The 26,740-nt window shown below is 38.6% G+C and overlaps 2 protein-coding genes across 2 annotated transcripts in view; one reads left to right on the plus strand and one right to left on the minus strand.

Annotated features, from left to right (window-relative positions):
- Gtf2f2 (general transcription factor IIF, polypeptide 2, 30kDa) overlaps nt 1-26,740 on the plus strand; it is a 138,616-nt gene that overhangs the window by 58,728 nt on the left and 53,148 nt on the right. The window contains exon 5 of the mRNA XM_013011950.1: nt 16,810-16,891. Within this exon, the coding sequence (XP_012867404.1) occupies nt 16,810-16,891 (82 nt within the window). The remainder of the gene's footprint in view (nt 1-16,809; nt 16,892-26,740) is intronic.
- Nucleotides 1,525-10,573, minus strand: Kctd4 (potassium channel tetramerization domain containing 4). The gene is made up of 2 exons (XM_013011939.1): nt 10,414-10,573; nt 1,525-2,779 (listed from the first exon to the last, which is right to left on the minus strand). Exon 2 carries the CDS (start codon nt 2,585-2,587, stop codon nt 1,808-1,810), a length of 780 nt encoding a protein of 259 aa, XP_012867393.1. The 5' UTR covers nt 2,588-2,779; nt 10,414-10,573; the 3' UTR covers nt 1,525-1,807.

Consider the following 26,740-nt stretch of genomic DNA (forward strand, 5'->3'; position numbering starts at 1 on the left):
TTGACATTAAATTGCTATCTTTTTTTTCATTACTGCAGTCCAAATGCCAAGCTAAAGTCAGTCCATACCCTAGAGAGATATAGACAGTTCAATCTAGGCATTTAAATTTTACTGTTTTTTCTTGTATTTTCATTGTTCTTTAGTTTCTAATTGAGTAAGCTATTTAAAATAAATAGAGAACTTACTATTTCAGTGAAAAGATTTTTATAGTACACATAAAAGAAAATTGTGTAGTTGACATGGAGTTCATTGTTTCTCTTATGGGAACTTTAGGGAACTATTTAAAAGATTATTGAAGCTTTTTTTTCACAGCTAGCTTTTACATTACCTTAGATATTCCAACTGCATATTAATTACAGTTCTGGAAATGAATATCAGCTTTACTTAGTCTAAATTTTTGTCAATAATCACAATTTGGTATACATGTCAGCCAAGATTTTCAAAATTCTTGGAGTTTATTAAAATTTAGATTTAGTTAGCAGTATTGTTTATTTTTAGACAGGTGTCCTATCACTTGAGCCACACCCCCAGCCTTTAACAGCTTTTTTTCTTTACTAAGAAAAATCCTTTTCTTCTATGTCAATATATACTATTTTATATAATCAGATGCATGATGGCTTTTTTTTAAGGGAGTAAATGAGTTCATAGAAATGAGTTAGCTATACTTTGAACGGGAAAGGGAAAAGGCTACACACACATTAGAAGTTCAGTTTGTAGATTAGATCATAAAAGTGGCTATATGTGAAACAAGTTCTTTAGATACTTAGATTATAATCTTAAAAAATAAGCACATCTCAGCGAGTCTGAGATTTTGCATCAAAATAGTTGTTAAAGAAGAATTAGTAAATCTTGTTTACTGTTCATTTAGAATTCTGAGCTTAAAAATAGATACTTAGAGTGCTTGTGAAAACAGGCTCCCTTATTATTCTCATACTGTATTATATGATGAGATTAATGTACCCATGCTGTATTGGAGCTCAGTGTACAGAGATGAATTTGCTAATTTTTGTTACTTGCAAGACCAGCCAGGTTACTATGGCCCAACAGTTGATTACCTCAATGCTTAATATTATGCAAAACCATCAAGTATTACTTGTTTTTAAAGTGACACATATAACTTTTTGTTACAATTATTAGTACAAGCAAAGAAGCTAACAGTGGTTTTATTTTTTATTGTCATCAAACGATCTCTGAATTTTCAGCAGAATAACATTCATTTGTAATGCCTGTATGAAATACAGAAATTGTGAATAAAGCTTTTGGTGTCTTCTCTTAAAAATCAAGTCAGTAGCCTTGAAACCTTTTAATTGGCTCATTTTACCTCATCCTGGCACTGTTTTAGGTAGGTCAGTTTTGCTCTCAGTGATTATTTTCACCAATTCAGTTTCTCTTTAGATTTTTACCATACGTAGAAAGCATTTTAACCTGTCTAACCCTCAAAATATTTTTATTACTATTTACTTTAAGGAACCATAGATAATTTACATGCTTTTAGTGTGTGTGCAAGTTCCCAAGACACTCTGAAAGACAGCTTAGGAAAAATAAACAAATAGCAAAAGCATTCAGTCTTTATTTACATATAGAAGACCACTGTTTTCATTTTAGGTGCAAGAGTCTGAGCAGCAGGACCACCGGAGAAGACATCTTTAGCTATAGAATTTACATACCGTCAGCTCACAGTGCTTGATTAGTAGCCAGGCTCTGTAGGACAGAGCTAGCTGAACACGTTATTTGGGATGCCTTTGATGCTGTGGTTTTCTGAAGCTCCTAGCTGCATGCATGTTGCCTTTGTTCGTGAGACAGGTAATTACTTGATAAAATGAAGTGCATCACTGTGAACAATTGACCCTTTGGAGCAGTCCAGGCTAGTTAGCAGTCTAAATCCACACTTTAAAGCCATCATGATTGCCTCAAACTTCAGAGTTTCCAGGGTGCAGACAAAGGTGTTGTCTTCCTTTAGTACAAGTCGAGTGCCATTTTCAGACTTTATGAAGTATTTAAATTGAATGATATTTGATGATATTGAAAACTCCTCCGGAAATCCATCCAGCCTGCTTTTTGACACCAGCACAATCCGAGATTTTATTTTTGATATAAAATCAGGAGCATTACAGAAGATTCTCAGTCCTTGTGAACGATCATGATTGTCTGTTATTTCCAAGAAAGTCGTCTCTCTGGGTGTTAGCTGTTCTTTCTCCCACCTGGATTTTACTTCCTCCGCCAGTCCCTTGAGCTGAAAGAATTCTGCTTCTTGGGCAAGAAGTTGATTTTCTCGAAAACCTTCAGGCAATAGAAGTTCTCCATTTCGTAGGAAGTTTAGGACATGCCTGAAGAGGAGCCCGTCTCTGTCAATGAAATAATGGCCATCAGCGTCAAAGGGGCAGAGGATTTTTCCATTTACTATACCTTCCAGGAAAGTGTCTGGGTACTTGGTCAGTGTTTGTTTTTGAGTGATGTATAAATATCCACCAACATTGAGAGTCATCAATGTGGATTTGCAGCTCTTTCCTTGGTCAGTATCTTCCAGGCTGTTGTGTTTCCCTTCATATTCCTTTTCTTTTTCTCTTCTGATTATTTTGCGCTCCATTTTTGAAGATGCTATTTCAGCTTGTTCTTGGCTATGAGGCTCTTTTTTTTTTATTTAAGAAGGAACACTGCCACACAAACACGCTTTTATTCCGTCCCAGCCTGGCGATGGAATGGAGATGCTGGCAGCATTTCTGCACTGGCAGCTCCGTCTTACAGTAGGTGGCGCATGGGCTATGCACGCAGGAGCTTGCTGGAGTAAGATGAAGAGAATTTGCATTTAACTGTATCGGGGAAGGGATTTACTGTGAAAGGCTGTTATATCTATTCTTTGAAGTAAGAGTCACACAGAATAAATTGAATTTCCTCTCACCAGTTAAACAGTTACACATGTTTAATTCTCCAGCCAAATGTGAGTTTCTCCTCATTGTTAAATGTCTAATTGATTTTCTTGGACAAGATTAATATTGAGTAATTCTGTTGTGTTTTTGGAAACTAATGTATAATGCATAAGTATCATTTTTTAAAATAATTTATAAGTAAGAAATCTTAAGTGAAAGGAACAAAGCATGTAAAATTTTCTCTCCATTGTAAAGGCACAGGGGTGTGGTGAATTTTGAGACCCAAATAGGAATGTTTAAACTTGTTATTTGTGACATTGCACTTGAATTTAATTGGATTTGTATATAATTTTGGCTTGTTGTTCAATGAGACGATTAACATCCTTTTCCAAAAGGGTTTTGTTTTTTTAATGCTAACAGGTAAAAAAAAAAAAACTCACATAGATAGGCTTTATAGCAAACACTCAAATTTGTGAAGGGTGGGGGTAGTAAGATTTTATGAGCTTATTTCAAGCTAAACCAGCTTCAATGATGCACAGACAGACCTCCATAGGAAACACAGTGTGCAATTTGTTGGGAAGAAAAGAAGATAGAGATTCAAAATACTATTATAGAACAGGTCATGACCAAGTTAGTTTTGTTTGCATATTGTTTTACAAAGGGTAAGGTAATGATGTAAGTGTGATGTTCTATCTTTCTCCTTTTTTCTTCCGTTTCTCTAAAACTTAACTTCCAAAGCATTTTAGGGTTCTGAGCTATAATTTAAAAGCTTAGTTGTGGGGGTGGGGGGAAAGAGATGGGAAGGGATGGTAAGGGGAAACAAAGGAGGAGGCAACAATGCTTGATAAGAAATGTACTCATTAGGGGCTGGGAAGGTGGCTCAGTGGTAGAGTGCTTGCCTTGCATGCCTGAGGCCCTGGGTTCGATTCCTCAGTACCACATACGCAAAAAAAAGAAAAAGAAAAAAGCCGGAAGTGGCGCTGTGGCTCAAGTGGTAGAGCGCTAGCCTTGAGCTGAAGAGCTGAGGGATAGCGCCCAGGCCCAGAGTTCAGGCCCCACAACCGGACCCAAAAAAAAAAAAAAGAAAGAAAAAAAGAAATGTACTCATTACCTTCCTCATGTAATTGTAACCCCTCTTTATGGTATTTTCACAATAAAAATAAATAAAAGTTTAGTTGTAAAAATTGTGAATGTTATCCTCAGCCTCCTATTATTGGCCTGTCTGTCTACTAAATTGCTCTGAAGAACTCATTGTTCTAAGAATTAGATTTTAGATTAGACTGATTTTTGTTTCCATTGCACTAAGTATATTTTTTAATTATCCAGTTGTATATTGGTGTTTTTAATGCCTTTTATTTTATCTAGCTAGTGTTAGATCTTCTTTTGATGTTAAAAAACCTAAATCATTAATTGTAGCAGATACTGAATTTAACATTTATATAGCATTGAGATTATTAAGAGCACATTGAAATTGGACTGGAAAACTACAGCATATCTTCAGAAGTGGGTTTTTGCTTAGAACAAAAACCCCCAGCTTCTTCATTTTACCAAAGATACAATTGCATTCTGGGAAATTTTTAGTGTTTTACAACTTGTTAAGGACAAAGCTAACACTTAGACCAATTCTTTCTGTGAGTTATGCAGCATTTAGAAAAGTTTGCTCTTATATTCTCTTATATTATAATCTTACATATACATTGACTTTGGGGTGTTTTTTAGAGTCAAGTTTTCACTATATATAAAGAAATGGTCAGAGGCTGGGAACGTGGCTTAGTGGTAGAGTACTTGCTTAGCATGCATGAAGTCCTGGGTTCAATTCCTCAGTACTAGAAAAGGCCGGAAGTGGCGCTGTGGCTCAAGTGGCAGGGCACTAGCCTTGAGCAAAAAGAAGCCCAGGGACAGTGCCCAGACACTGAGTTCAAGCCCTAGGACTGGCCAAAAAAAAAAAAAGAAAAGAAATGGTCAATATGTTTGGGAAGGTATATAACTTTGGATGTATTTATGCAAGTTTTATGTTGCTGTCATAAATGGATATTGCAGGGTTGGGAAGGTGGCTCAGTGGTAGAGTGCTTGCCTTCAGGCATGAGGCCCTGGGTTCAATTCCTCAGCATCACATTAGCAGGAAAAAAAAAGCCGGAAGTGGTGTGGCTAGTGGTAGAGTGTTAGCCTTGAAGCTGAAGAGCTGATGGACAGCACCCAGGCCCAGAGTTCAGGCCCCACAAGCAACCCAAAAAAAAGAAAAGAAAAGATGGATACTGCATAAGGGGAGCATTTTATAATAGACAAATCTGCAAAAGCATAATAACTTTACATATGGGTGTAGTTCTCTTTTGATGAACTTAGTGAGATACCAGGATCAGAATATAAGATTGTAATATAGTGATGGAGACTGTGCTAGGATTTTCTTCTATGGGAAGTAAGATGGTACAGTCAAATGCCATGTAAGGCTGGGTCTGCTTATATTGACCTTATATTGGTCAGACCCTATTTTAGGGAAACCTGGTTGTATTGTTGCTGCTAGAGAATGGGCTTGCCTTGGGATAAAGAGGTAGGTCTTGAGGCTGGAAGAAGGATAGACATGGCGCCTCTAGCCTCTGGCATCATCACTCCAGAGTCCCACTTCTGATTTCTGCTGTCCCAAATTTCAAAGCCACGTATGAATGTATCTTGCTTCTCCAGGCTTGCATTGATGGCCTCGACTCCAAACCTGTCCATCATGTGCCTGTTCTATGCTTTATGACTTTTCCTCCCTCTAAATTTCTCCCTGCACTGCTTTGTGTACAAACCCGCCTGGGTATGATTTGTTTGCCACCCTTGGTTTGGCAGCAAGAATGTAACTGAAGCCTTGTCTTACGGCCTTACTGCAATCTGACATGAATCCCTAGGGCTTTTCTTTCCACTTCACCCCGTTTGCAGTTTTAAAAAAAGGCAAACAGCATCTAGTAGGCCCTACTTTATCCACATTACCTTCATTAAAGTGGTGATTATATGCCATGGAAAGGAGCTCATTGACTGTTGGCTACCTGTCATAGTTCACTTGCTCTTAGTAGAAAGCCAGGTTGCAAATCTTCTCCCAGTTTACAATTTACTTAGGGTGGGAGGTGCTTGTCCTAAGTAGTGAGTCAGCTCTATACAGCCCTAAACTATACAATGGTGCTTCTGTACTTATACCAAAAGAAACATGCCTGGTTTATGTAGCTATGTGTCTTGGTCACATTGCCCATGTAAGCCAGCATCTCAGTTCAGTGGCTTCGCCAGAAGGACTTAAACCACACATCAAGATGCACTTGACTTGGGAATTTTGCCTGTGCCTTGCAGGCAAAAAGACATAACTTTTTAGACACAACTGTTCTCTTTTTAGAATCATACCCTTTTAAAAAATCAACAAATCATCTGTCTTAGACACCTGTAATTGTACACACAATAGAGCCCTTTAAAATTTAAACTTTGAAATTTTGAACAGGCCCTTGGTAAGAGCCTCTTCTGTAGTCAATTAAGCCTAATACCTAACCAAATTTTGGCCAAACCTCCCACTATGAGGTAATGCTAATCTACTGTCTGTAATAGGCAGAATTTATTCCAGGCTAATGAAAAGAATTTCCATCTTTTCCAACAACTCCTAAGGGGAAATGAGGTACTTGTCATTACCATGAGCAACACAAACATCATGATAAATATGCTTGGTCCATCTAAATTCAGTGCATGGGAGAGAAGTAGAATCTTCCCAGCAAGTTTCTCTCCTGATGGGAAGATACATAGTTAGGTAATTTTCCTGAACCCAACAGATCACTCCTCTATGAAATTCCAACACCGCTTTTCAGAGAAAAGCAATAGTCTTAGGCTCTAAGTGGCGCTATGGCTGAAATGGTAGAGTTATCCCTGAGCAAAAGAAGCTCAGATAGTGCCCAGGCCCTGAGTTCAAGCCCCAGGACCGGTTAAAAAAAAAAGTAAAATAAATTAAATAAATAAATAAAGTGATAGAGTGCCTGCTTAACAAGCACAAGGCCTGAATTCAAACCGTAGTACAATAAAAAAAATTACCTAACTAATTAATTGTATCAGGTAATGTTCTGGCATTTAAAAAATCAAAGGTGTTTTCCTTGTTAATGTAGTTGTATTTGAATGTTAAAACTGCTCATTTTGAAATATAAAATAATTCTACATTATATTTTCTGAGACTAGAATCATGCTAATGTAGTACAGTGTCAACTACCTTATGCACTGACCACAACACCTCAAACTATAGAATACTGGAACATTCCTAGGACTCAGTGGACAAAACCTTTGGCCAGAGGTGCCATTTCAGTCCAATGAGTAACTACTTCTGCAGTGTTGAACTGAGTCTTCACAGAAGCTCGAGAAGCTTAGCTCTACTAGCAAAGTGGTTAGGTTTATTTAGGAGTATAGAAAAGAGTAAGTTCCATGTATCAAAAGAGCACAAATAAAAGTGACAGACTGGCTGAGACATGTGGGTAAAATTCCATTCCATGTATTGTTGCTTTTCACTACAAAGGCAATCTCCAGGCCTGTAAATCATATTGTTTCATATTTTAAGTTTACTTCAGAAAATCAATCTTTCAGGAAAACCTATGTTTTATAATTTGGTAAGCAGAAATAAAATCAAATCTTATAATGAAAGGGTTTTTTTGGGCTTTTTAAAATGTAGCCTAAGCATTATTAGCCACCTGGAAATTATGTTGCAACTAAATGAACAGAGCACTTTTATGAGCCATGAAATCAACACTGAAGCATAACATTGTATAGAATTCATATTTATACTGCTATTTGGCAAAGTGGAATTTTACTGCACCTTTGGGAAGATGATATTTTAGTATCTGTTACTACTATCTACTACCACTAAATGAATGACATGATTTTGAAAACTCTCGTAAAGGTAATATTGTTGTGAAATAAGTGACCAAGGAGAGTCTTTGCTTGCAAATGCTGTACCCTGGTGCTTCCTCTGTTCCCTTGTGCACATCCTCCAAGCTTTCAGTGGTGAGCTGGGGAAGGGGCTGAGGAGGATACAGGTAGTGGCTTATGGAGCATGTCTGGTCTCACAGATGATCATTGCAGAGTAGGGATGGGGAAATCTCATGGACGATTTTCACTTTTGACACTTCTGAAACTGAGGTATGTCTTGCAGTTGCTAGCTTATCCAAGTTCAATGACAGAATTTGTCTTTCTGGGTGGTATATTAAATAATAATGTTGATCACAATGGATAGCATCTTTATGCAGCTCTGAAAGTTAGTGCTTCTAGGGCTGGGAAGGTGGCTCAGTGGTAAAGTGCTAGCCTTGCATGCCTGAAGCCCTGGGTTTGACTCCTCAGCACCACATAAACAAAAAGAAAAAAGCCGGGAGTGGCGCTGTGGCTCAAGTGGTAGAGTGCTAGCCTTGAGCTGAAGAGCTGAGGGACAGCGCCCAGGCCCAGAGTTCAGGCCCCTCGACCAGACCCCCCCAAAAAAGTTAGTACTTCTATATCTCAAATAAAATCAGCAGACAAGGAGAGGGAAAAGTTGGATGGAAAAAGGAAGGGTGAAAAGAGAGGACAGAAAGGGGAGAACAGAATTGTGTTTGCCTAATATTAAATTTTAACTGCACAGTACGCAGTGAAAGCAGAATCAAAGGATCTCATAAAGAACTAAACTAGTAGCTTGTGGTAGTTCATGCCTATAATTGTAGCTATTCAGGAGGCTGAGATCCAGAAGGCTGCAGTTTGAAGCCAGCCTAAGCCATCTCCAATTAACTACCCAAAAGCAGGGCTAGAGGCATGGCTTAGGTGGTAGAGAATCAGCTTACCAAACATGAGGCCATGAGTTTAACTCCAAGTACCATCAAAAAATAAATAAAAGAACTTTAAACGTGTATAGAATTATTTCCAAAAGTAAATGTGGTAAGGAGAGCAATAATTACTAAAGATGAAATTAACAACAAATCATATTAAATTGATTTTGCAATGTGTGACAGTGAATCTCTGAAAATATTCCACGAATATGGTGATTTTTCTTCCTCTATACCTACTGTAGTGTTTGACCAAAGTATAGTACTGTTGGATGAATCTGTATTCCAGAAACTTTATGTTTTCAGAATGATATTTCTGTGTTTTTGTTACTTTTGTGTGTGTTTTAAAATTTTTTTCTAATTTCGAATTGAGCCATTAAAGCTAGATTCCAAAGTTTAAGGCAGGGTGCTGATGGCTTATGCCTGGAATACTAGCTACTCAACAGGCTGAGAGCTAAGAAAAATAGTTCAAGGCCAGGCCAGGCAGGGAAATCTGTGAGATTTTTATTGCCAGTTAACCAGCAAGAAGGTGAAAGTGGAGGTATGGCTCAAGTGGTAGCATGCCAGTCTTGACAAAAGTAAGGAAGAGTACCCAGGCCCTGAGTTCAAGTCACAGTACTGGCACACACTTTTAAAAAATCAAAATGGAATTGATTGATTGATTCATTGATTGATTGATTTTTGCATGTTCTGAGTTTTGGACTTGGGTCCTTAAGTCCTCCTGCTTACTCGGCAACCATTCTTCCAGCCTTCCAAAGTGTTTTTTGAAGACGTTTCAGATTATGGATTTTTAGATTAGAAGAATGCAATTTAGTAAAGCCCATGTACATACTTCTAAGTTTAAAAAAAAAAAAAAACAGAAAAGCCGGGTGCTGGTGGTTCATGCAGCCTGTAATCCTAGCTACTCAGGAGGGGGAGATCTGAGGATCATGGTTCAAAGCCAGCCCGGGCAAGAATGTCCTAAGACTCTTATCTCCAATAAACCACTCAGAAAACTGGAAGTGGTGCTGTGGTAGAGCGCTAGCCTTGAGCTGAAAAGATGAGGGACAGCGCCCTGACCCAGAGTTTAGCGCCACAACTGACCAAAAAAAATACCAGATATTGGAGACACTTCTGGTCTCAAGCACTTTGGGTAAGATATAGTCATTTAGTTCCTCAGTTGATAGCTACCATCCTTCCTGCTCCAGTCAGTCAATCAGTCTTTTCACCACAGGTTCCATTTAGGCAACTTTACAACTTTTTTTGTACAAGAATGTTCCTCCAGTGCCTTTTTCTCCCAGCCCATAGGGACAGGTTACAAAAGCACTAATGTGAATAACCATCGAGCTCTTTTCTAGATCCAAGTCTAGGTCTCAAATTGTGGCTTCACTTTTTATTTTAAATTAGGAATCTCCAGAATACTAGTCATATTCATAATTTTAATATTATAAGAAATCACATATAAATAGGTAACTTCTTATGTGACTACAGCTCTTTGCCTTTTAGTTACACAATTAGATGCTAACTTTATATATTTCTCTGAAATCTGAGCATATATTTTTGATTTCTGAAATTCCTGAAGGTCAAATAGAGATCAGAATATCACTTAACAAGTCTGAATAAAGATCACTTCTTTTTTCTTCTTAATAGCATAGGAATAGTGACTGCCTAAGTGCTTTGTTAAGCTGTCAGGTGGCAGCATCCTAAGGTTACAGGCAAAACTTCCAGGATAGTATCTTAAAGGTGAGGAAAGGAGTCTACTGAGAATATTAAAAATCACTTACCTTTGGATATACCTACTCAGTAGAAGCAGAAGTATTCGATCCTTTTACAACGAATGTAGGCAAAGGAATTGTGTACAATTGTGTACATACAAAGGGAGTTACTTCAAAAGTCTGAAAGATCAGTCCAAAGTCTTGTGCTCCAGCTCTTGGTGGTTCTGTGTTTTAGCTGGAGTTGGAAGTGCCCTTCAAGGTTCCCACATTCAAATGAGCAATGTCTTTTGGGAATGAGTGACTATAACTTCCTAATGCCTAAGGACTTCCTACATCCCTGACTGTCATTACTTACATGCCAATACTAATAAGTGCCTGTCCTGCTTACTTATTACTTTAACTTGTTAAAAAGTACCTGTTTGGAGTCTCTCTTAATTCTTCAACATAAAATGTATCTGTTTCAGCTATAGGCTAGAAAGTTCTAGTTTAAAACAGAGGCTTGACTCTTTCAAGTCTTAGCTTTATAACTTTTTATAGTTGTTCTAAGAAACCATTTCTCTCTAATTTATGCTCAAAGAAATTCTAAATATGACCAGGCACTGGTGGCTCATGCCTATAATCCTAGCTATTCAGGAGACTGAGATCTGAGGATCGTGGTTCAAAGCCAAGCCCTGGCAGGAAAATCCGTGAAACTCTTTATCTCCAGTAAACCACCAGGAAACTGGAAGTAGCACTGTGGTTAAAGTGGTAGAGTGCTAGCCTTGAGCTGAAGAGCTGAGGGACAGCGCCCAGGCCCAGAGTTCAAACCCCATGACAAAAATAAAATAAAATTCTAAATATGTCTTGTTTTCTAGAAAGTATTAAATGAACAGACAAAATAAGAAACAATATGACATTCTAAATGGAGGAGAGTAACTTTTTATTTAGTGAAAGAAACTGGACAAGATTTAGAGATTTGATATGTAGATGTTGAGGTAGCATGAAGTAACTTTACCAAAGCAACCCTGATTACAAAATTCCTGCTAGAATCCTACAACTTTTTCTAGGCTGTGTGTTGTATATTTAACCTTTAAATGTTGTTCTCAAAGGGTCAGGCATAATAATATAATCCTGTAATAGCAGCTACTCGGGAGGTAGGAATGGGAATGTTGAGATTTAAGACCACCCTGGGCAAAAAATTAACCAGAGACCCTCATATATGGGCATGGTGGTCAGAACCTGCAATTCCACCTATTTGGGTGGCATAGGTAGGAATATTATCAGGTTGAGGCCAGTCTCAGGCCAAAAAAAGCAAAAAAACAAAAACCATGAGACCCTATCTAAAAAAATATTCAAAGCAAAAAACAGGTGAGGGTATGGTTAGGTGGTAGGTGAGTTCAAGCCCCACACCCCCACCAAAAAAAGCTGGGTGCTAAAAACTCACACATAGAATCCTAACTATTCATGAGATTGAGATCTGATGGTTGAGTTGATATTCAAAGACAGATTCATGAGACTTTTTAATTAACTAGCAAAGGGCCAGAACTAGAGGTTTGGTTTAAGTGGTAGAGCACCAGCTCTACACACACACACACACACACACACACACAAATACACATATGTATATATACATATATATAAATAAAATAATAACCATATTCATATACTTGATAACATACTTTGGACCACATGTATCAGAAGCCAATTGGCAAACCAATCTAGCCAAAAAAGGGAGATAAAAAGGACAATTACAGGTATGAGCCACCAGCTCATGTTTTTTTCACTCCCATTTTCCAAAATTTTCTTTTTTTGAGGGGGAGGGGGTCTGGTCGTGGGGCCTGAACTCTGGGCCTGGGCATTGTCCCTCAGCTCTTCAGCTCAAGGCTAGCACTCTACCACTTGAGCCACAGCGCCACTTCCGGCTGTTTTTTCTTTTTGCTTATTTGGTACTGAGGAATCGAACCCTCAGGCATGCAAGGCAAGCGCTCTACCACTGAGCCACCTTCCCGGCCCCAAAATTTTCTTAGCTTATGATACTGTACATATTATTAGTTAAAACTCACATTAGAGCCAAATGTGATTGCTCATGTCAGTAATTCTAGCTACTCAGAAAGCTAAGGTTGGAAGGATTACAGTTCAAGGCTAGCCTGAACAAAGAGTTTGTTTATCTCAGCCAATAAAAAGCTAGGCATCAAGCTGGGCACTGGTGGATCATGCCTGTAATCCTAGCTACTCAAGAGGCTGAGATCTGAGGATCACAGTTCAAAGCCAGCTTAGACAGGAAAGTCCATGACACTCTTAACTACAATTAACCACCAGAAAATGGGAAGTGGTGCTGTGGGTCAAAGTGGTAGACCATTATCCTTGAGCTGAAGAGCTCAGGGACAGTGCCGAGGCCCTGAGTTCAAAGTCCCACAACCTAAGGAAAAAAAACAAAACCACTGGGCACTATAGTGTACATCTGTCTTGCCAGCTACACAGGATGTTTATATTGGAAAATCAAATCCAAGCCATCCTAGGAAAATAGCAAGATTTAATCTCAAAAATAATCAGAGCAATAGGGAAGCTGCTGGCTTTCACACTTATATTCCAAACTACTATGAGATCACAGTTCAAAGCCAGCCTGAACAGAAAAGTCTGTAAAACTGTTATGTCTTGTGAATCACCAAAAGCTGGAAATGGAGCTGTTGCTCAAGTGGTGGAGTGCTAGCCTTGAGCAAAAAAAGGCTATGCAAGAGTACTCAGGCCTAGACGTCAACCCCCAGTATTGAGAGGGTGACAGAGGGAGAGGAACTGCAGCAATAGCTAGTAGAGTTGGCAGCAATTTTCAAGCAGAAGAGTGCCTGCCTATCAAACTTGAAGTACTGGGTTCCAATTTCGGTGCAAAGAAAAAAAACTGATATAACTGAAAGCTCTTTGAGGATTTCTATGTTCCTTTTTTTTTCTTTTAAATCCAAGTGTAAATATATTGGTCTTCTTTATTTTTTTGATTCAGTAGATAATGTACAGTACAATGTTTTGATATATGTATATATTGTGGAATGACTAAACCATGCTGCATTGTACTTCATAAGAACATACCACTGAGCATACATTTGGGAATATGGGTTCACGTCTGCACTCCTGAGGGCGAGTGTCATGTTCCTTTTATCTTTGTTATTCCTGAAGTGTTTTACAAGAACCTTTTACATAAGATGTAAGAATAAAAATAATTTTTCTTATAACATTTATGTTCCTTCAGTTTGATCCAGAGAAATAGTTTTAAGTAAAGATTTCTGTATTAATGAAAAGGATCTGTGATTAACAGCAATGGCGTACACTTGGGTGCTCTTAAAATAAAATGTAATGTTCATAGTACCTTTTACATGGAAATTCCAGCATTGCTTTAAAAAAGTATAGAATGGAGGCAAAAATGAAACTGTGTTCCTGTATGGCTTTTAAAACTGACAGCACAAACCATGAATAGGGGGCTAAGGCATAAGTAAATTGGCTTTTAAAATTTGAGAGGAAAAGAGGAGGAAAGAAACAAGAGATAGAGGATTATTAAGGGTCACTCAGTTGCTGGGCAAAATGGCTGGTGATTAAAACTTGCCTCTTACAGTGGTATTTGAAAGCTATATTAAAAATGAAAAGAAAATATAATCAACAGAAAATAATGATTTGTGGAGCTGAGTTTTGTTGTTTTGTGTGAGTGACCTTGACTAAAGAAACTTTCCAGTGCTATGCAGAGAAGACTGATCTTAGCTAAAAGTTAAATACTACTAAATATATGGGGAGCATTTCCAGGTGCTATTCAAAGTAATTGTTTAGTATTCAACATAAGTGAATGCTGGGATTTTCTATTCAATTATTATCAGAGAAGTTCTCCCAGATTTTATGTCACTACTAGTGATATTGGTAAGATAAAATTATTTTACTGGGCTGGAAAGGTGGCTCAGTGGTAGAGCACTTGCCTTGCATGCATGAGGCCCTGGGTTCAATTCCTCAACACCACATAAGCAAGAAGAAAAAAGCCAGAAGTGGCGCTGTGGTTCAAGTGGTAGAGTGCTAGCCTTGAGCTGAAGAGCTGAGGGACAGCACCCAGGCCCAGAGTTCAGGCCCCACGACCGGACCCCCCCCCAAAAAAAATTATTTCATTTATTAGTTCAAACTGAATGCTAGGCCTTCTGTTCGCAAGGTAAGTACTCTATCACTTGAGTCATGCTGGCCTTAGACCTCGGTCCTTCTGTCTGCCTCCAAGTAGTTAGGATCACAGATAGGCACCACAATTTCCAGCCTTATTTTACGTTCAGAATCATTCCAGAATGTTCCAGTGCTGGACTTTTTTCTCATATATATAAAACACTTTATGTTTCAAAATTTCCCAAATCTTGCCACCATAATGACTAAAGAATTTTTCATGACATACTGTTCAGCTTCAATGGAGAGAAAAACTGGGATATAAGATCTGTTCTTGGTATACAGAAATTCAAATTCTTGGGGCTGGGAAGGTGGCTCAGTGGTAGAGCGCTTGCCTTGCATGCCTGAGGCCCTGGGTTCAATTCCTCAACACCACATAAGCAAAAAGAAAAAAGCGGGAAGTGGCGCTGTGGCTCAAGTGGTAGAGCCCTAGACTTGAGCTGAAGAGCTGAGGGACAGGCCCAGGCCCAGAGTTCAGGCCCCTCGACCGGACCCCCCCTCAAAAAAATTCAAATTCTAGTATTACTAAATTCACTCAGAAGGGGGATAGCAATGGCTTTTATTTTATTTTCTTCCTGGCACATTTTGCTAAAATGTAGGTATGTGTCTTTCCCATTACTAATATCAGCCACCTGATAGACTCATCATGAGATAGGTTACATGTGGTATGCTGAGGAAATCTTCAAAATATTGAATAGACACAGTGTATTCGTAAGTACAATCCCCTGAATCCTGGAGACAAATGTAGATTTTCTAATAAGAATCACATAGGTAGGCTTCTGTGTACATTTCCACATTTTGTTGAGTGTCTCTCTGTTCTTACAGTTGGCTCAGTCTTGAAGACAACATTGTATCTTAACTCTCTTTGATTCCATGATGCTACATGTGCCTCTTGCCCTAGATGGTAGGCGTGTAGTTAATGGTGGAATGAATGAAGTCATTCGCCTTGAAGAGATGAATCACAAATGCATTCCTTATTATAATGCCAGAGGATTTGCTGCCTCTTCTCAAAGCCCAGGTGAATTCTCCTGGAAATATGATTGAACTTCAACTATTTCTAACTAGTCATAAGATTTCCAGCTAGTTTAAATATGAGATATGTCATGTACATATTACATAATATGTAAACACATGCTTGGTGCCCTGTAGGCAAACCAGATACCAACTTTTTTTTTTTTTTTTTGGGTCCGGTTGTGGGGCCTGAACTCTGGGCCTGGGCGCTGTCCCTCAGCTCTTCAGCTCAAGGCTAGCGCTCTACCACTTGAGTTACAGCGCCACTTCCGGCTTTTTTCTTTTTGCTTATGTGGTGCTGAGGAATCGAACCCAGGGCCTCATGCATACAAGGCAAGCACTCTACCACTGAGCCACCTTCCCAGCCCCAGATACCAACTTTTACTTCCTTGTTTTGTTTCTCCTGGGTTTGGAGTAAAGGTCCTATTAGCATTATTAACATAATGGAGGGTGAACAAATGCAGGTATTACATTTATTGTATATTATGTAAAAAATGAACTACATAGAAGGGAGAAAATAGAGAATGATGTAATGGGTGTCAATGATCAAGACACATTGTATTCATAAACTGATATATAATTATAATTTCTGTATAATTACTTAATAAAATTAGAGAATTGTTAGCAGGAGGGAAAATTGACTTTCTTTTGGGACAAATAGTTATATTTGTCCAAAATTCAGGCACTTTTTTGCTATGTATCCATTTGTCCATCTGTCTGCCTGCTTTGAGACAAAGTCTTTCTTTGCAGCCCAGGCTGGACTTTGAACTCATGGATTTTTTTGCTTCTGCATCCTGAGTGCTAGGATTATAGGTAATAAGTCTGCTAGGAAACAAGTTAGAGTAACTGGCAGGCTGAACTGGTGCACTGTATAACCAAACATGACCCACTTGTTTCATAGTATTTTCTGTGCTGGCTGCTTTACTGACAGTCTATTTGTGTGTGCATGTGTGTGCACACGCACACATACACACACATCTACGTGGCTTTTTTATTTTATGCCCTTTTAAGTCATTATTTTGAAAAATATAAGTATATTGAAGCTGTTGTTGACTAGAGGCTACAGCATCTTGAGAAACAAGCCTGATGGAATTATTTGTTACTAGCCAAGAATGAGGTTCTTCCTATTTTGACCAGTGATATTACTATAATAACTTAATACAATTCCTTTATTTCCTTGATTTTTACTATAAATACTACTTCTGTTCTAGTACTATAGTTGTATTTCAAAATTCAGCCTTGAAAATGATACAACATACTGTTTTCTTGAATATATTATTTTTCTTTCCATTCAAGATAAACTGTCATTGGAAGGAATAGTGGTACAGAGAGCCGAATGCCGACCTGCTGCCAGTGAAAACTACATGAGATTAAAGAGGTTGGTGATTTGGTTTTTGGTGTTGTTTGTTTGTTTGTTTTCATAGAGAAAGGATGCAAGAGGTTGTGCCAGTCCTGGGGCTTGAACTCAAGTCCTGAGCTTTTTTACTTAACGCTAGTATTCTACCTCTTAAGCCACAGCTCCACTTCCAGCTTTTTAGTGATTAGAGATAAGATTGCCTGGGCAATCTCTGAACCAAGATCCTTAGATTTTTAACTTCCTTTATAGCTAAGATTATGGGTGTAAGTCAGTGGTCCCCAGCATTAAATGTAAAAATGATAGGTAATATTTCTCTTTGGAGATCAAAATGCATACCTCAGACTTGCTTATGACTGCAAACAAATCATGGTTATTGTTGAAAGTATTTGTTTCAAAGGTAAGAGGGTCTTTGGTACTAAGGAACTCTCAGAACCTAGGCTGTTATTTGAGATACGTTAAGCAATTGTGCTTTTTTTTGTTTGATTGTTTTTCTTTTGGTGTTACTGGATTAAGCTACTGTGTTAATATGTCATAAAATAAAAGTTTATAGAATATTTTTAGCTATATATATGAATTCTCTGAAAACATATAATAGGAACTTTATGTCATTTTATTTTCAAAGGCTATAATTAACTATAATGAATACATGCCTAACTGCTGTATAGAGTGTAGTTGCTAAAGTGCTTTCTTTTCTCTTGATCTATGAAAACCTTTTTCTTTTGGTGGTACTAGGGTTTGAACTCAGCCTCATCTTGTTCATCTTGATTGTTTAGCTAATGTTCTACCATTTGAGCCATGCCTCCAGACTGACTTTTTGCTGGTTATTTTGGAAATAGTCTCACCAATGTTTTTTCCTAGGATAGTGTTAAACCACTATCCTCCAGATCTCACCTCCTGAGAAGCTAGTATTATAGGCATGGGCCACTGGTGCCCAACTTATTGAGAACTGTTAAGAGATTTTTTTGTTTCAAGACTCCCTCCCCACACATATACACACTTTTGTAGATGTAACATTTTGTAATTAATGCATAGATAGTGATTGCAGATTCTTAATACCCCATATTTTGACTTCCGTGAATCAGCAGTTTTTACACCTGTATTATACCTGTTCTATGTATGGTTATGGTTTATTTTTTAATACTGTTCATTCCCATGAGCTTCAGAATTATAGGTTCTTCCTTTCTATCAGTTGCTTTTATGGACACTAGAGAAACAGTAGCATACAACATAGGCAGGCTATCCACTGAGGAGCTCCCACGGTAGCTAGCAGACTGTCTATCCCGTGTGATACCAGCCTCCAAGAACAGGCTGCTCAGGCCTACATTTTCTCATCAAAGGAGTGATGCTTGCGCTGGACCATCTCTGAATTTCTCATCATCTTAGCTTAGACTCTGATTCTTGGCAATGACACAAAGAGACTGGTTTTCTTGTCTGATCATTCCTTAATTTAAATGCCTCCTTGGGGCAAGGAAAAGAATGACAGTCAAAATGAACATTTATATAACAGTAAGCAGCTTTAGGAAACAGGCAGAAGATGTTTTCAACCTATAAAGTTTATATACAATACAAATCTTTTTAAAGATTTCTCTTCTTCAAATAGCTACTAAAATTGAAGAAATGTAACAGTCTGCTTATAAACCACTTGCCAAGATCTTTTTCTGTGGTCTTCATTTTCTTTAAAGGCTTTCTAAAGACTCCTGATGATGAGAGCAGGGCAGTCACCTGCTGTGTTTACAGAATAGCCGGGGGAGGGGGGGCGGTTATTGCAGCCAAAAATGGGAAAGTGTTTAGCTTTTTGAGTATGCTAGAAGACCAGCCATTATATATTTTAGTAGCGAGTGACTGACTAAAGGAAATTGGATGATTCAAGAAGTGATGATCATGTGGGTTTCAAGCATAGTAGATGTAGATGACATCAGTTCTGAAGGTTGCCATTTGTGTGTGTGTGTGCGTGCGTGTGTGCGTGTGTGTGTGTGTGTGTGTGTGTGTGTGTGTTTTAACTAAGTGAGAAAAGATAGGGGAAGAACATTCAAAACAGACAAATAGACACAAAGACATGAGACATATTTCTGGGACGTTGTTCTGGAGGCCTGGACTGTAGGATCTGTAGGAGCAGATGACAGAAGCCACCTCCATCCTAGATAGTAAAGTCGACAAGGATCCATCTCCAGGTAACCAGCAAAATGCTTGACTGGAGGTGCAACTCTGGTGGTAGAGTGCCAGCCATGAGCAAACAAACTGAACAAGGTTTCTGTAGTCTGACCATATTTCCCTACCCACAGAAGTTATTTCTCACCTTTATTATTGAAGTCACCTTCTACCAGAGTTCTTGCTTTCACCTTTGACCCTCTATACTCTTCTCATCACAGGTGCTAGAGCAGCAGCTATTCTTTTAAAATCTGAGTCATATACCTTGCCATTCCTTAGCTCACGTGTCACTTGCAGTGCTTCCTGTGTTACTCAGAATAAAATCCAAGCCATTGTAATGATCAGCAGGAGCCTACATTGCCATCCTGCCACCCTACCTCTTCTTTCTGTCCTCATTTTCTTTTTCTTCTTTCTATACTGGCTGTTCTTTGCTGTCTGGAAGCCTTTTTCTCCATAACTACATGCCTCACTTCTTACTTCTTTCAAGTCTTTTTTTACTAAAGGACTATATTGAACATCTTACCTCATTCTCTACAATATCACATTATACTATATAGGTTACATAGGTATACTGCGAATTCTTCCTTACTACGGTTAAAGCTTCCTCAGAGAATTTTTTGCTTTGGTTTTTGTTCAATTACACACATATCTATACTACATGAAGCATAGTAAGCAGTGAGTAAATACTTGGCACAAGGCAAATTTTGAAATGTTAAGGATTATTATGTGGTGTAGTAAGAAATTCCAGCTTTGTGTGTTATCCCCATTAGGAGCGTACTAAAGAATTTTATGCTGGGTGAGATGTAAGCTGATATATGTTTAGACTGGTGACTCTTCCCATAGGATAATGACTAGAAATAGGGAAATAAGCTAGAGGCTGAGGTAAAGCCCAGGTTCAAAATGTCTGAAGGACTAAAAAGCTGGTTCTAGTTAGATGGAAGATAGCAACTAGGCTTGTGGAATATTTGGAGATAGTCAATGGGACTATGTATGCTATACATAGGAGTAGATTCCAATGGTATAACTCCTTTGAACAATTAAGTGACAATTAATTGAATACCAGGAAGCTGAAACATGTTTTGTCAGAGAGGAGTGGAGCTTAGGGTGGAGCAAAAGAACAGAGAGAAAAAAGATGAACAAATACAGATATAATACTCAATGGGTATATGTGAAACCTGAACCTGGTAACATGAGGGCATAGATGATGTTGGGAGAGATAGCATGAGGTGATAGAAGTGGTAACAATGATCAAGATGCTTTCTATTTATAAAAGGACCAGGTGTAGCTCAGTGACATTTGTGTGGTTGTGGGTATGCATGTACAAATACAGTATACTCACATACTTGATACACATACACTGTAAGAAATGAATAGAGTGAAAGAGAAAGCCCTTTATTAAAGTCCTTTCCTTGACATAAGTCAGTGAGTTCTTAAATTTAATCAATGAGTTGTTACTGTACTATATTTTAACAAATGCCAGCTGAGCTATAGTCACAAAATGTAACATTATAAATATCCTATTTATAAATAATGCCCTTTAAGAGTGATACGTCTATTTTTAGTGGGAATTTGATTTTAGTAATCTTATTATAGCTCTCTGCTATTAAATTGTGTCTGGTAAATTGTCCAATTATGGGAATTGCATATTAGTCAAATGTTAGTAAGATTCTGTCACTTATTTAGATAAAGGTAGAAATTAAATATATAACTAGTATTAGAGTAAACCCAAGAAATGTGTTAACCCTTTAATGAGATTCAGGCCAACAAAAAATGATTATGCTATATTTTTTTCAATAATTTTTGTCATATAATAAAGAAAATCCTGCAAATATGCAGTTATTCACCAAGAAAAATCCAAAAAAAATAAAAGAGGGGCAGGAAAAGAAGTTGTTTGCCAGTCTTTTTTTTTTTCTCTCGCAGTCCTGGGGCTTGAACTCTTTTCTCTGGACATTAGGACCCTAGACAGATGGATAGAAGCAAGTTTTGATTTGCATTCTTCCTTTGAGAAGTTCCCTTTCTAAATTGCTAATGTCACATATGTAAAAAGAAATGTCTGCAGGGATGTCTTACTTACTAGGATGATTGTCTTATTTGTGTTATTTGTCTTTTTAGTTAGAAAAGAAATTCAAGTTGGGGCTAGGAATGTGACTTAGAGGTAGAGTACTTGCCCAGCATGCTTGAAGCCCTGGGTTCAATTCCTAAGTACCACATAAACAGAAAAGGCCAGAAGTGGTGCTGTGGCTCAAGTGGTAGAGTGCTAGCCTTGAGCAAAAGAAGCTCAGGGATTATGTCCAAGCCCTGAGTTCAAACCCCAGGACTGGCAAGAAAAGAAAAAAAATTCAAATTGAATTAGAATAGAGTAACCAGCCCTGTGCCAGGGGCTCGAGCCTGTAATCCTAACTACTCAGGAGGCTCAGATTTGAGGATCATAGTTTGAAACCAGCCCAGTCAGACAAATCTGCAAAACTCTTATTTCCATTTAACTAGCAAAAAGCCAAAAGTAGAGCTGTGGTTCAACCAGCCTTGAACAAAGAAGGTAAGCATGAATGAGAAGCTTTGAGTTCAAGTCCCAGTATCAGCACAAAAAATAAAGCAGGGGGAAAAAAAGAGTGGTTTTGTAATTTAGCAGTTAAGGGAGAGTACTTTTGAGAATGGAAATGGGCACTAACCAGAAAAGATAACGCTCTGAAAGGTAAAGTGTAAATGTCTTGCTTATAAGTAGTCCAGGTATGATAAAATTCTAATCTTTAAGACACTAAAAGATCTTGTATCAAATGATACAAGTCCTGACAGAAAATACATACTAGAAGCCGCTTGCTGGTGACTCACACCTGTAATCCTAGCTACTCAGGAGGCTGAGATCTGAAGATTGTAGTTCAAAGCCAGCCTGGGCAGGAAAGTCCGTAAGATTCTTATCTCCAATTAGCCACCAGAATACCAGAAGTGGCATGGTGGCTCAAAGTGGTAGAGCTTTGAGCTTTGAGCAAAAGAACTCAGAGACAGCACCCAGGTCCTGAGTTCAAGCCCACAACTGACAAAAAAAAAAAAAAAAACATACTCAAAGTTCTAGATGAGAGCACACCACTTTGGACAAACTGCATCTTTCTGTTTATGTACTTTCAAGTAAACAAAGGTATGAAAGAAGCATGATGCTTTTCTTTTAAAAGACTAAAACAGGCTGGGAAGGTGGCTCAGTGGTAGAGTGCTTGCCTTGCAATGCATGAGGCCCTGGGTTCGATTCCTCAGCACCACATAAGAAAAAAGCCGGAAGTGGCGCTGTGGCTCAAGTGGTAGAGTGCTAGGCTAGCCTTGAGCTGAAGAGCTGAGGGACAGCGCCCAGGCCCAGAGTTTAGGCCCCACATCCGGACCAAAAAAAAAAAAAGACTAAAACAGATCTTCATAAGAAATGCTGTTTGGTGCTAGGAGGACTTTCCTTAGGGAGCCCGCAGAGTACCGATTGCTCTCTCTGGAAACATAAGTCACATCCTTCCCATAGACCCTGTTGCACTCTGTCCCTGGAGATTTACTTCTGTGATCAAGTAAGGATTTCCAAATGAGTTTAAAGGTATTGGGAAAATACATCAAAAATGAAAACAGGGCATAAAAATATACAAAAATTTTGTGTGTGTAATTTCCTTTTTTTAAGTTCTTCGTATCTTTACTGCCAGTGAAGTGAGGAGGAGTTTTTCTATAGTGTTGTCTCACCCCAGCATTTCTTGTCTTCTTTGAAATTCCTCACCTTCTGCCTGCTCTCTGTTCTTCTGCTGGTGGCTCTCCTGGGGTACCCAATTTTTTTTAAGGGTGGAGCTATAAGTCTTTTTTAAATAAATATACTTTTTTATTTTAAATATATATTATTGTAAAGATACTGTACAGAGGCGTTACAGTTTTACATGAGCAAGATAATGAGTCCATTTCCTATTGAGCAGTTACCCCCTCCTTTGTTTTTCCCCTACCATCCCTTCCCTCCCACCTTCCCCCCCCATTCTCCCCCCAAAGTTGTAAAGTTCGTTTTCAGCATAGTGTCTTATACATCTTGTTGTTACAATGGGTCATCCTGTATCCTTATTTCAGCATTAAATATGCTTTTTGAAGGCCAGAGAACAATAAGTTCTCTTCATACTATGCTGCCATCCCAATGTAGGTGTGCACTAGATCAAAACCAGTCACTTCACTCTGCCCCTGTGCTTTACCCACCTGTTGTTTGCAGCACTGTTTATTTGCTTTCAGCTTGCCCAGCTCCTTTTCAGTCCTTAAAATGTAGCTCACATGTCAAATCTCCCCACCATTTCTGTCCACACACGTTACCATCTTGACCATTTCTGTCCACACAAAATACCATCTCCACCAAGCTCCTGTCATATTTATACTACCATTCACATATTGCTTTTTCCTTTATTTTTATGACTTGAGTCTCTGCCTCTACTAGACTGCACGCTCTTGAGGTCAAGGACCATACATACCTTGGTTCACCTTTTTTTTTAGGAACTTCATACTGAGTGAACGCTAGCAAAGTTAAGGATTTATCACTATGCCTTAGTTAATGAAATCTCCAGAATGATACTCCTTTTATAAAAATGCATTTAGCTGTGCTTAAGATTAAAATTAAGACCCAAGCAGCCGTATTGGCATGTGGTGGTGTTACTACAAAGCCTCACAGTTTTGCCAGATAAAAATACCTCAGTGCACAATTTCTCTTTGTTCACACACTGTTGAAAATCAACAGGGCCTAACCTGAGGCAAACTGTGAAGTAGGAAATGTTTGTCTTTATTATCTAGCCATCTCCTTTTTTTCTTTTCCCCTCAGCAATGTCTGTCTTTAAGCATTTACTTTTATCCTGTCCTGATCCTTTTTTTAATCTATCAGTTTTAAATAAATATTAAGAATAATGGGCATAAGTCCAACTGGGCATTGATTTAACATCTCTTATTTCTAAGTGTGAAATGAAAGCCTATTACCTGCTCAGGGTATTTGAGTAAACAGGAGTTTTTTCCCCTCTTGTGGAAAAGGAAGAAAAGTTATTACAATTGTGTCTTTTTTTTTTTTTGCCAGTCTTGGGATTTGAACTCAGGGCCTGGTACTGTGCCTGAGCTTCTTTTGCTCAAGACTATAGCATTCTGCCACTTGCCACAGTGCCACTTCTGGCTTTTTGTTTATCTGGTACTGAGGAATTGAACCCAGGGCTTCATGCTGCATGCTAGGCAAGCAGTCTACCACTAAGCCATATTATTCCCAGCCCCAATTGTATCATTTATAGGTTGGCCCCAAACATAGGAGTATAGGTTCAGTTTGCTGGAGGACCTGTCACCAAGACAGCCATCTCTGTCTCAGGCTGGGGGGCAGATCTGGCCCAGCTGCACTTGTCGTAGGTCTGTTTTGAAGATTTAACATTGGCTGTGGAAGGTCGCCCACCAAAGTGGCCAAATTCCCTTAACAGAATCAGGACCTAATTAGTTCATATGGTCTGCCCTTCAAAAGTTAAAGTAAGGTGTTCCTTCCGTAAGTGTTTTTATTTTTTACTTTCATGTGTTAGAAAATTATGGCAATTTACAGATTTTACCAAACTAGACAGTATTGCCACCTGCCAGAAGAGTGTCATATTAATTAATACTAATCTTTGTCTTTGGTGTAAATGTGCCTTCCAAGTGACACCATTGTACATTGCAAAATAGTAAAAATCTGGGAAGGAACTGCACTCTATAGTCTGCTGCAGTTCTGTGTGTGTGTCCTATTCGCTTAGAACTTTATTTAAAATTTAATACACTGTTCCTAGTCCTTGCAGCCACCTGGATTTCTAAGACTTGGTCCCTGGAGCATTTTAAGATGTAGGAAAGATACTACCTTTGTTTCTTTGTTACAGAAGAAGATCTCACTCAGTACATTGAATTCATAAATTACCTGGGATTACTAAATGCTGTTAGTCAAGTTTTTAACTTCAAAACTAATTATGCTGATGCAAGCATATAATCCTAGCTATGTGGGTGATGAAACTGAAAGATCACGGTTAAGACCAGCCTGGGCAAAAACACGAAACCCTATATGAAAACCAGAATAAAACAAGACATGGGGATGTAGCTCAAATATAAGGCCCTGAACTCAAATACCAATACCAATACAAAGGGGTATACATACACACACACACACAGACAGTGTCTTTTAGAAAGACAGCCTCCATCATAGATTTGCTTTTTTAAAAAAATTATTGTTTTAAAGGTGATATACCGAGAAATTAGGAGTCAGGTAATTAGTACATTTCCTTTCATTCATTGTCTTCTGTTCCCTCCCATGAGTTCACTTTCATGTGTCCAGTAAGCTCCACTGCTACACTTTTTCATCTTTTTCCCCTACAGTTCTCTCAAATGGCTCTTCCTCTTAAATGGCTTCATATAGAATGAATTAGGCATTCTTGTGTCACATGACCTTTGATCTAAAACCCCACAGTTTTTATGCTTTATCTGATTATTGTCAGTATTATGACTCTGTATGTTACCAAATAAGTATAACAACATTTATAGATTTTATATGGAAGGTATAACTGTTTCAATTTGGAATTTTTATCTATTTGATCCTGCAGATTAAAAGTAGACTTTTTTTATCATAGGTATATGTTAATGAGTGTGTGTGTGTGTCTATGTGTGTATGTGATTATAAAATCTGTGTCTCCAGCCTAGACTTTTCCTTTGAGCTTTAGGGTACAACCTTCACTTTGATAGCTCTACTTGGAGGTTTCACAGTCATCTTAATATGTCTAAAACTAAATTTTTGGTTGTGACCCTCACCCCATAAAGCACTATCCTACTCCCCATTCCACCTCCCATCCTCCCCATTTCCCCTCAGTTACTATTGTTCAAGCACACACACACACACACACACCTAGAAGTTATTCATGGTCTCTCTAGCCCATTGTCAAGCTTTGTCAGCTGTACCAACGATTTATAATCTTGAAGCATTCAGTAACTCTAGTCTGTAAGTCTCCATCTTTGCTCCTGAGTATAGCTTCATGCAGGAATTACTACGTATATATTACTGTATTTATCACTGTATGGACTAACTTACTTAATGAGTTAAACCCATTTAACCCAATTACTTATGGAGCTAAAGGCTTGATCTCCAGAGTACTCTTATTGGGAGGCAGTGTGACCACCTTTAAGAGTAAGACACAGCCCAGTGTCATGCTCACACCTACGATCCTAACTACTCAGGAGGCTGAGATTTGAGAATCTCTGTTCAAAGCCAGCCGTGGTACTTTTTTTTTCTTTTCTTTTCTTTTTTTTTTTGCCAGTCGTAGGGCTTGAACTCTGGGCATGGACACTGTTCCTGATCTCCTTTTGCTCAAGGCTAGCACTCTACCACTTGAGCCACAGTGCCACTTATTTTTTTTTCTGATTAATTGGAGATAAGAGTCTTGAGGACTTTACTGCCCAGACTGGCTTCACACCAAAATCCTCAGGTCTCAGCCTCTGGAATAGCTAGGATTACAGGCATAAGCCACTGGTCCCTGGCATATGAGACTCTTATCTTCAATTAAAACCTAAAACCCAGGGGCTGGGAAGGTAGCTCAGTGGTAGAGTGCTTGCCTTGCATGCATGAGACCCTGGGTTCGATTACTCAGCACCACATAAGCAAAAGAAAAAAGCCAGAAGTGGCGCTGTGGCTCAAGTGGTAGAGCACTAGCCTTGAGCTGAAGAGCTGAGGGACAGCGCCCAGGCCCAGAGTTCAGG

Source organism: Dipodomys ordii, unplaced genomic scaffold (genome assembly GCF_000151885.1).
Source record: "Dipodomys ordii isolate 6190 unplaced genomic scaffold, Dord_2.0 Scaffold1, whole genome shotgun sequence".
Taxonomy (NCBI): domain Eukaryota; kingdom Metazoa; phylum Chordata; class Mammalia; order Rodentia; family Heteromyidae; genus Dipodomys; species Dipodomys ordii.

Coding starts and splice junctions, on each gene's coding strand:
- Kctd4 (XM_013011939.1), bottom strand. CDS start 2,587: ATGGAGCGCAAAATAATCAGAAGAGAAAAAGAAAAGGAATATGAAGGG.